The sequence below is a fragment of the Herpailurus yagouaroundi genome, unplaced genomic scaffold (assembly GCF_014898765.1).
Source record: "Herpailurus yagouaroundi ecotype Mexico unplaced genomic scaffold, PumYag 142, whole genome shotgun sequence".
NCBI lineage: Eukaryota > Metazoa > Chordata > Mammalia > Carnivora > Felidae > Herpailurus > Herpailurus yagouaroundi.
The window spans coordinates 59,790,225-59,801,879 of record NW_024412397.1 but is presented as its reverse complement, the minus strand read 5'-3'; the positions used below and the strand labels follow the sequence as shown (position 1 = coordinate 59,801,879).

The following is an 11,655-nucleotide window of genomic DNA, read 5'->3' as shown; positions in this document are numbered from 1 at the left end:
CAAATGACATATCAGATAAAGGGTTAGTATCCAAAATCTGTAAAGAACTTATCAAACTCAACACCCAAAAAACAAATAATCCAGTGAAGAAATGGGCAAAAGACATGAATAGGCACTTCTCCAAGGAAGACATCCAGATGGCCAACCGACACATGAAAAAATGTTCCACGTCACTCATCATCAGGGAAATATAAATCAAAACCACAATGAGATACCACCTCACACCTGTCAGAATGGCTAACATGAACAACTCAGGCAAAAGAGATGTTGGCGAGGATGCGGCGAAAGAAGATCTCTTTTGCACTGCTGGTGGGAAAGCAAGCTGGTGCAGCCACTCTGGAAAACAGTATGGAGGTTCCTCAACGAGTTAAAAATAGAAGTACCCTACGACCCAGCAATTGCACTACTAGGCATTTATCCACGGGATACAGGTGTGCTGTTTCAAAGGGACACATGCACCTCCATGCTTATAGCAGCACTATCAACAATAGCCAAAGTATGGAAAGAGCCAAGGGTACATCGACTGATGAATGGATAAAGAAGATGTGGTATATATATATATATATATATATATATACACACACACACACACACACACACACACACACACACAATGGAATATTACTCAGTGATGGAAAAGAGTGAAATCTGCCATTTGCAGCAATGTGGATGGACTACAGAGTATTATGTTAAGTAACATCAGTCAATCAGAGAAAGACAAATACCATATGATTTCACTCATATGTGGAACTTATGATACAAAACAGATGAATATAAGGGAAGGGAAGCAAAAATAATATCAAAACAGAGAGGGAGACAAGCCATAAAAGACTCTTAAATACCGAGAACAAATTGAGGGTTGCTGGAGAGGTGTCGGGTGGGGGGATGGGCTAAATAGGCAAGGGGCATTAAGGAGGACACTTGTTGGGATGAACACTGGGTGTTATATGAAAACGATGAATCACTAAATTCTGTTCCTGAAATCGTTGTTACACTATATGGATCCACTATAAACCCACTAACTTGGATTTAAATTAGAAAAAAAATAAAACAAAAGGAGAGAATGTGCCCAAGGTCTGGACAAAAGTGTGAATGCTATGCTGTGGGAACCAAGAGGTTTCAGGCTCTAATCACATTTCAAAGTCTCAATCAGAATATACTCTGGTTTCTCTTCAAATCGTATGAATCTTTCACCTCTTACTAAAGATTTCTGTGGAGAGGAACAACTCTGAGTCTTAAGCCAACTTTTCGAGGCCTTCTTTTAACAGGGCCACATATATCATTTCAAGATAAGGCTTCTGAGGGGCGCCTGGGTGGCTCAGTCGGTTGAGCGCCGACTTCGGCTCAGGTCACGATCTCGCGGTCCGTGAATTCGAGCCCCGCATCGGGCCCCTGTGCTGACAGCTCAGAGCCCGGAGCCTGTTTCAGATTCTGTGTCTCCCTCTCTCTGACCCTCCCCTGTTCATGCTCTGTCTCTCTCTGTCTCAGAAATAAATAAACGTTAAAAAAAAAAAATTAAAAAAAAAAAAGATAAGGCTTCTGAGGTGTGCCTGGCAGGCTAAGTCAGTGGAGCATGCAACTCTTTATCATGGGGTTGTGGGTTTGAGCCCCACATTGGGTGTACAGATTGCTTAAAAATAAAATCTTAAAAAAAAATCTCAGAGTCATATTGGTGCTTGGACTTTTTGACTTCAAACTGAAAATATCACATTACAATCATTCCCCTGGGCCGAGCCTGATGGCAGTTCCTGTCCTTCAAACTACATTGACTACCTTTTTGGTTTCTTTATATCTTTAAGCTGAATAAACCAGAATATAGGTACAAAAATGTGGAAATGTTACATCCTATACTGAGAACATTACTATTCAGCGATAACATAGCACAGAGCCTAATACAAGATGGTTACTCAAGTATTTTAATGAACTAATATCTCTACAAATACACACAGGAACCCTGCCCAAATCTGTAAAATAATTTAAGCCTGTGAACAAAGTCTGAAAACACACACACAAAAACCTTGGTACCAGTACAGAACTTTTAGCGCTTTAATTTTAGTTAGTAAATCAATATCTGGTCAAGGACAATGTAGCCCCATCTTGCTGTGGTTTTCAGAAGCATCTCGGATTTCCTTGCTCATATGTCCCATGTTTCAGTTACCATTGCTGCGTAACACACCATCTCAAAACTCAGCAACAATCATTCTATTATGTCATATGTCTTACGGGGCAGGAATTCAGGAAGGCCTCTGCTGGGTGGTTCCCATCTTGGAGTCCCTCATGCTGGTACCACAGGTGGAGGCTGCGGTCAGGAGAAGGGAGGGGAGCTGGCGAGCTGGGGCCTCTGGACGTGGGCTGGGCATTATTCTTGCTTCCCGGAGTCTCAGATCCTCTCAGGTGGTGGCTAATGTGAGTTACTTCCAGTTACCTCACAACATGGTGGCCTCAGGGCAGTTGCACTGCTTTCTTTACACGGCAGCTCAAGCTTCCAAACGAGTGTTTCAGGAGAACCAGATGGGAGTTGCATCCCCCTTTATGACCTGACCTTGGAAGTCACAGGGCTGTGCTGTGTCCCAAGCACTCCTAGATGAAAGGTATGTCATCGTAAGAACGGCATGTAAGATGGGAGATGATGTCGTTGCCATTTTTGGAGAATACGGTCCACCAGATCCCACAAACCCAAGATTCTTTTAACAGTTTCTTTTGTATTTGTTTTTGTTTTAACTCAGCTCAGAGGCAACTTAAAACTTACCTTTGGACTTGTCTGCTCTGGATTTGCTAGCTAGAATGCAATCATAAATCGTAAACATAGATCTAGGATTTTTCAGGTTATCTATTTCTTCCTAAGTGAGGTTTTGCAGATTGTGTCTTTCAAAGAATTTGTTCATTTCATTTAAATTGTAGAATTATTGGCATAGAATTCATAATAGTCCATCGTTAGCCTTTCAATGTCAGCGGATTCTGTAGTCATGTCTGGTCATTCATTTGTAATATTGATTAATTTGTATCTTTTCTTATTTTCCTGATCACTGGCTAGAGGCTTATCAATTTTATTAATCTTTTTGAAAAAAATCAGGGTTTGATTTTATTGATTTTCTTTCTATTATTTTCCAGATTTCTACTTTCACTGGTTTGGGCCTTTATCATTATTTCGTTTCTTCTGTTTTTCTGGTTTCCTTTTTTAAAAAAAATATTTATTTATTGAGGGAGAGAGAGAGAGAGAGAGAGAGAGACATCCCAAGCAGAGACTTTGAGCTCAAACTCACGAAATGAACCATGAGATCATGACCTGAGCTGAAATCAAGAGTCAGATGCTTAACTCACTGAGCCACCCAGGTTCCCCTCTTCTGTTTTTCTAGTTTCTTACAGTGGAAATTTAGATAATTGGTTTGAGTACTTTCCTTTCTTTTTATTTTTTTCCTTCCTTTGTAACAGAATGTTTAATGATATAAATTTTCCTTATTTAACTGCCCACAAATTTTGATATGTTGTGTTTTCATTTTCATTCAGTTCATAATACTTTCTAATTTTCCTTCATGATATCTTCTTTGACACAAGGATCATTTAGAAGTGTGTTGTTTAATTTTCAACTGTTAGGGTTTGAGGCTCTCGTTATTGATTTCTAATTAAATTCTCTCATGCTCATAGAATATACATTGTATGGTTTCCATCCTTTTAAATTTACTGAGACTTATTCTATGACCCAGAATATGGTCAAATTTATCAGGTGTTCTGTGCATACTTAAAAAAAAAAAGTGTATTCTTTTATTGTTGGGTATGTTCTATCACTGTCATTAGGAAAAGTTGGTTGACCTTGTTCACGTCTTCTGTATCCTTCTGTATACAGTGCCGCCACCCCCACCTAGACTTCCCCATCATCATCATCCTGCTCCAGAGTGGTACATTTGTTACAATCCATGAACCAACATCAACACATTGATTGACGCATGACAAGATCACCCAAAGGCCATTATTTACCTCAGGGTTTACCCTGGGTGTTGTATGGGTTTTGACAAATGTATAATGACATATGTCCACCATTATAGTATCATACACAATAGTTTCACTGCCTTAAAAATTCCCTGTGCTCCCCGATTCCTCCCCCCTCTTTCCCTAAGTCCCTGGAAACCACTCATCTACTGTCTCTATAGTTTGCCTTTTTCAGAATGTCATATAATTAGAATCATACAATCCATAGCTTTCCAGGCTGGCTTCCTTCTCGGTAATATGCATTTAAGATTCCTCCATGTCTTGATAGATTCCTCCATGGTTGGTAGCTTTTTTGTTGTCGTTCTGAATAATGTCCCATTGTCTAAATGTAACACAGCTTACTTATTCACTCACCTACTGAAGGACATCTTGGTTGCTTCTAAGTTTTGGCAATCATGAATAAAACTACTCTAAACATCACATGTAGGTTTTCATGTGGACCTAAGTTTTCAACTCATTTGGTAAATGCCAAGGAGAATGATTGTTGGATATGGTAAGAATATGCTTAGTTTTGTAAGAAACCACTAACCATCTTTCAAAGTGGCTGTACCCTTTTGAATCCCCACCAGCAATGAATGGGAGTTATTTTTCCACATCGTCACCAGCATTTGTTGTCGTCAATGTTTTGGATTTTCACCATTCTAATAGGTGGGTAGTAACATCTCGTTTTCATCCTTTTAACTTGTCTGTCATTACACTTAAAGTGAGTTTCTTATACACAACATACACTTGGGACTTGCTTTTTTATTTACTCCGACAATCTCAGTTTTAAAGTATAAATTCACATTCAATGTGATCATCCATAGGGCTGAGTTTAAATCTACAGTCTTGCTATTTCTTTCTATTTTCTCTTGTTTTTCATTTTCCTCCTTCTCTTCTTTTTGATGAAATACTTTGCGTGACTCCCTTTAATCTTAATTATCTTATTTGTTGTAGATCTTTTTTCCCTTTAGTGGCTGCTTTAGTGTTTACAGTGTACATCCTTCATTTTTTTTTTTTTTAATTTATTTTGAGAGAGAAAGCGCAAGTCAGGAAGGAGGAGAGAGAGAGAGAGAGGAGTGAGAGAGAATCCCAAGCAAGCTCTGCACTGTCAGTGCAGAGCCTGATGCAGGGCTTGAACCCAAGAACTATGAGATCATGAACTGAGACAAAGTCAGACACTTAACTGACTGAGCCACCCAGGTGCCCCTAGAGTGTACTTCTTAAAATGTATCACAATCTACCTTCAACTAACATCACACCACTTCATGCATTTTATGAGAACTTACAACCAAGTTTGTACCATTGTCATGCATTTTACTTTTATAGAGGCTGTCATCCCCACAATACATTTTTACCATTTTGGATATATATATATTTTAACATTTATTTATTTTTGAGACAGAGAGAGACAGAGCATGAACGGGGGAGGGGCAGAGAGAGAGGGAGACACAGAATCTGAAACAGGCTCCAGGCTCTGAGCTGTCAGCACAGAGCCGGACGCGGGGCTCGAACCCATGGACAGCGAGATCATGACCTGAGCCGAAGTCGGACGCTTAACTGACCGAGCCACCCAGGCGCCCCCCATTTTGGATATTTTAATTCCTCTGTATCAAAATTTCTGTCAGCTTTGGTAAAAAAATTATTTTGCTCTTGTTCTTCAAAGATATTTTTGGCAAATACAAATTCTAGGATGATAGGTTTTTGTTCCAGCCATTATTTCTTAAAAGTCTTTCTCTGTTACCCCTCCCTCTCCTCTCTCTCTCTGGGTCTCCAATTACACGTTGTTAGGTCACTTGATACGGTCTCCCAGCTTACGGAGGCTCTGTTCATTTCTTCCATCTTTCATTTGGGGTCATTTCTTACTACTATGTTCTCAAATTTACTAGTCTTTACTTCTGCAGTGTCTCATCAGTTTATTGCACCTAGTATATTTTTCATTTCTCGAGAATCTTGATTTGGGGTTTTAAAACTTTATCTCCCATTCTTTCCTTATTATGGTTATGTTTTCCTCTACTTTTCTGTACATACACAGACTATCTATAATAGTTTTATTAACGAACTTGTCTACTAGTTCCATCATTGCTTTTATTTCTAGTTCAGTTTCTATTTTTTTTTTTTTTCTAGTGAAGGGTCATAATTTTCTGCTTCTTTACATGACTGATCATTTTTTGTTGGATGCTAGACATTGTAATTTTTCCATTGTTGGTTACCGGATTTTGTTGTATTCCTTTAGTGATAGATTAGGTTCAGTCATGCAATTGAGTTACCTGGAATCAGTCTGATTTTAAGATTTTATTATTTTTTAAAAAAGTTTTGAGACAGAAAGCACATACACAAATGGGGGGAGGGATGGAAAGAAAGGGAAAGAATCCCAAGCAGGCTCCATGCTCAGCACAGAGCCCAATGGGGAGCTCAATCCCATGACCCTGGGATCACGACCTGAGATCAAATTGAGTCAATCAACGGACTGAGCCACCCAGGTGCCCCACAGGACAAATGTATCTGACCAAAGGACTTAACATGCAGAATATATAAAGAATTCCTATAAATTGGTAATAAAGACAACCCAATAAAAAATGAGCAAAACACTTGAGGACATTTCACAAAATATGTATAGGTCAAAAGGCATATGAAAAGTAATGATGACCAGTGGGTCATCATTGAAATGCAAATTAAAGACACAAGGTACCACTACACATCCACCAAAATTGCTAAAACTGAAGACTGACAGCCAAATATTGATGAAGATTCAGAACAACTGGGTCTCTCATAGGTAGGGGTATAAAGTAGTACAACCACTTTTGAGAACTGTCTGTTTCTAATAAAATTAAACATACAACTATTCTCTATGACCCAGTAATCCAAGGTATGTAGCCAAGAATGAAAGAATATGTCTACAAAGAGATTTGCATGTTCACAGTTTTATTCACAACAGTCCCCATATTGGAAACAATCCAAATGTCTACCAACAAGAGAATGAATAAACAAGTTTGTACAATATACTACTACTCATTACGAAAATGGAACAGATTACTGGCATTTCCAACATGGATGAATTTCAAAACCTTATGTTGAAAGAAGGCAGACACAATAAAGTACTATATACTGTTTGATTCCATTTATAAAAAGTTCAAGAGCAGGTATAAGTAATATATGGTGATGGGAAGTACAGTGATTGCTTCTGGGGTAGGGAGCCACTGACTGAAAAGGGGCACAGGGGAACCTTCTGCGGTGATGGTTAAGAAGCTGGAAATAATCGCAATTTGGGTAAAGTTAACATATGTATACATTTGTCAGGACTTATCCCAACACACTGCCTATTTAAGATCTGGGTTTTAGTTTTGTTTTGTAACCTGGATTTAGGTCAGTTTAAAAACAAAAACTGAGAAGAAACGTACTGATAATGATCTCTTAAACTAAGTGATGGGCGCACACAGGGATGCTCTTTAATCTGTAAACATATGCTACATATGCCTAACTCTGTGTATTAACAACAGAATTGTCTTCACAAGTGGAGAAAAAGGTGGCCACCTAAGAGCCTTTTTTCTAGGTCTACTCAGAGATTTTGATATGGCATATAGTTTTTTTCCAAAGGCATTGCAAAAGTCATCAATAGAGTTAAATGTGTTTCATAAATAATCTTACATTCTGTGCAACTAATCCATCTAATAAAACTGAGTCCTCTTGCAACGAAGACTGTGTTTACCTTTAGGTAAATAATCTTGTATGTTATTTTCTCTTCTGGAGATATGCACGTGTATAAAAAATTTACATTATTTGCAGATACCGTGTAGCATTTAACATTTAATCACTGGAAAAAGTCAGTCTCTCTAGATGTACTTTTCAGTTTTTATGCTAATACTTACAATTCTAGGTACTTTTTTTTCCTCGCTATTTTAAGGGAATTATTTAAACTGTATTTGCCTCAGTTTGTCCTATGAACTTTGGTTTTACTGACTCTAAATATTTTGGGTAACTACTACTGTGGAGGCGTTGTAACTCCATTCCAGGTACAATGGAGACTATAGTGTCAAGGAGCAACCATGGAAATGAGTTACAAGATATTTAATCAATTAAACTTCATACAAGCATTTCCAAAGATGACTATCACTTTTAACAATCTATTTGCTTTAAATATTTGAGGACTTTAAAAAAAATCATGAAAATATTCTCTTTAAAAATACTAAAAGATAAGACTGTCTCATGAGTTTTGAAGTCAATTTCCTCTATATAAAAAACTTCGGAGTTTTGTGTCAGCGATAGAATAAAAAATATTGCTAACTTTGTGGATAACTAAGAATACAAATTTAGCACTGCACTCAATTTCTAGAATAAATGGATACTTCTTAAATCAATTAAAATGAGCCTCCTGGGGCTTTGCTTGAAATTTTTGTGGTTATGAAGTTTGCAGCATATCTAACATGTGAAATTCATTTTTGAGACATTACTAACTACTGAATAGACACGAACTATTCTTCCAAGGCTGTTTCCCCAAGATGAGTATTTCTGCAATTTTGCTACTGCCCAGGTAACCACTGCTGTTTGGCTTCGAGTCGCATGGAAGTGGAAAATAAAAAAACATTTAACACACATTTCACTCTTATTTTTTCTATAAAAATATAACTCTTTATTAAATAACATGCACAAATATCAACTAGTCATTTATTAAACAGATATGATTTAGAACAAGATTTAAAGAAATACAAATCCTTAGGTACAATTTAGTATCTTGTTCATGATATTTGAATAGTTAAAAAAAAAATCACTGATTAAACTAACCATCCTTTATTTCTCTTCCAGAATCCTAAATCTTTTTAGGTATATACCCCATTCCAAGTTTTTTCCTAGCATTTCAGAGCTTCAGAAAATCTTTAATATCAAAGCTCTTAACTACTTAAGTAGAGATTCCCACCAAGAAGACATTCACTTTTCTTTTAAGCTATCCGATTAGCTTTGGGTCACTTTACAAAGGAAATCTGCAGAAGCAGAATCATGGCAGAGAGGCTCCAGCAACTTGAGGCACCACTGAAGAGGGCGAGAACTGGAGTTAGTACTTACAAAGCTGGGACAACTAAAATATGCCAGATTCCTGCTTTCTTGCTTTTTCTCTTCTGCAGCTTGTTCTGTTTGGCCAAGGAGTGATTTTTCTCCCCCTTTTCCAGTTGGACCCTCAGAACAAAATGCTGTATACATTTATCCCTCTCATATTTTCTATGACTTCAATGCTCAATAATCTGGTTTTTTATTTTTCGGCAAAAGTATAAACAAAATTTGCATTAATTTTTTCATATTAAAAAGTATTGCTTTTATAAATTAGCTTTTCATGTTCCCAGCCTTAATAAACTTAACTTCAACAAAACCAGTGCTTCAAAATCTACCCTGCCTTTCTTGGCCCCATTTGTCCAATAAAAAAAGGCCCAAATCTTTCATCTAAATTTCTAAAGAACACTACACCCAACCTTTATAATAAAGTCCTTGCACTGTGTACTTTTTACACGTGCTGCTTTATTGCGCATGCCAAGTACAGTATGAATTAAAATATAAATTGACGTAAAAATTCAAAAACCCCTAAGCTTAATATATACCTTTGCACTCAAAAACTTCAATTTTTACATTCTCTCCCATTAGCTGGGATTTCCAACTTGCATGCTGAGTTTAAGTCACTTTATTCCTCATATATATGCTTTTTACTTTTCTCTACCAGAATAAAAAACATCCAGTATTAGTTTATAATTCAAGAAAGTACTGTGGGAAGTTCTGTAGATTTTATCCCATATACTTATGTTCACTTTTACATATAACCTAATTTTCCTTTCAAAAATGTTTAAGTAGTTTAGATTTCAGATCTGAAATATTCCTGAATATTTAATCTACCTCACTGTATAGGAGAAACTGGACTTTTTTCTAAGTATATTGCTAATTATTTTATTAAAAACATCATACCAAATCTTATTTTAATTATAAAATTCTGAAAATTACATTTTGCATCTTGATACAAGGAAAAAATACAACATATTAATCAATTTTTCATAAACACTGCAGAGATTGATTGGAATATGCCTGTTTCTTGTATTTATTTGGACTACCAAGTAGCTCTTTTTTTGATTTGAGTACTGTTTTTATTTTAAAAGTGCAAAGGTTATTAAGCTTAAAACATTATATTTAAGCAATGTAAAAAAGTTTTACAATGATTTAACATGACCAATAAAATTTATTAAACATATTTACATATATTCACAGATTCTTTCATACTTGAGTATTAAAATAGACATTTACAATTTCAGAATTTTCATTCAAAGGCATTTTGGGAGAGGGGAACAGGTTCTACCGTGAGATGAAAAAAGAGCTGTTTCTTTGTATGACTAATTCTAAATAATATGTCCAACATAGTGAGTCATAGGTACTATCCCAGGAGACTGGCATGAAAACACCCTACACTACTTTAGGCATCGCTTATGGAGAGAGTTAAATTATAGGAAGCATGCAGTACAACTAAGTCACAACCTTTACAGTTATGGTGATGAAAACAAGCTAACTCAAACACATGCATGCCTTATTTAAAAGTTTTGCTACGTGAACACACTACCACTACACTCCATACAAACTACAACTTTGGTCCAAGAAAACATCAGACAGAACAGTTTTACAATTATTTCTTTGTACATGTTTTGACTACCAATCCCTTTGTATACATTCTGACCATTAATTACAAGATTTACATCTGCACAATATGTATAAAATAAGTTATTAAAAAGGAAGACAATATTAAAACTTTTGAAAAGAAAACTGTACAGTTAATTTACAGATATAATAAACTGAAGAAATTTTGTGCCACGTTTTTCTTCCACATTAGAAACTATTTGGTAGGAATTGAACCTTTTAGTTTACGGACAGATTTTAATAAAACTTGAAAGAGATCTGAAGACTAGTGGTTACCTTGTTACTTAGGAGTGCTAACAACTTTCGGTGCTGTTAGCAGATTCTCAACTTTTAAAGTATCTCCCTCAGTTGGCCAACATGCTCTAATGCAATAGTTACCGCTCACCAATATAAATAATAGATTTCAGTTAGAAACTGTTTGGACCTTGGATCCAAAATAATTCTCTTTTCATTGTTTACAAAATGACAGTGTTTACTACATAACCAACTTCAGTCAAACTTTACTCAACAACTGTAAAGGCAGAATAGCAGTATTTTTCTCAAAGGCAGTGTTCCACAGTTTAAGACTCTTGAGCCGCATCAGTTTAAGACGATACCACTGGAAGTAACGGTTGCTATATAGGAGTCAATTCAAAATCATCATTAACATCAACGAGGGGAACATAAAACTCCTGGATCTCATAAATGCTGAGAGATTTATAGGTGGCAGGATCAAGTTCCTGGAGTTTGAGCTGCCATTCTAATCTCTGGACGGCATTTAAAGCTGCAGCTTCATGTTGTTGCCTCATTAAAAGACAGGTCTATTGAAAAGAAGAGAAGAGTTAAGAGACTGCTCTATTAAATTTGCTTTGTTTAAAAATTAATCTCATCCACAGACTCTCTGAGGAGTGTCTGAATTACACATCCATTTCTGCTCTACCTGGTCTGTATCTATATGCTATTTCTGGGTCTGCAACTTTCCAAGTGTCTAATCTCAGACTTTAACTTGAAACTGCTCTTTCAATGAAGGAGACTTCAAATTATCAA

At 36.5% G+C, this 11,655-nt stretch overlaps 1 protein-coding gene and 1 non-coding gene across 7 annotated transcripts in view; one reads left to right on the top strand and one right to left on the bottom strand.

The window, feature by feature from the left end:
* Positions 1-1,156: 1,156 nt before the first annotated feature.
* On the top strand, positions 1,157-1,272 carry LOC121033259 (U5 spliceosomal RNA). The gene has a single exon (XR_005791786.1). It is a non-coding gene; the product is annotated as a U5 spliceosomal RNA (small nuclear RNA).
* A 5,602-nt stretch (positions 1,273-6,874) lies between these two features.
* ANKRD12 (ankyrin repeat domain 12) overlaps positions 6,875-11,655 on the bottom strand; it is a 130,687-nt gene continuing 125,906 nt past the window's right edge. For all 6 annotated transcript variants that reach the window (XM_040479395.1, XM_040479397.1, XM_040479396.1 and 3 more), the window contains one exon: positions 6,875-11,429. In XM_040479395.1, coding sequence (XP_040335329.1) covers positions 11,244-11,429 — 186 coding nt within the window. In that variant the 3' untranslated portion in view covers positions 6,875-11,243. The remainder of the gene's footprint in view (positions 11,430-11,655) is intronic.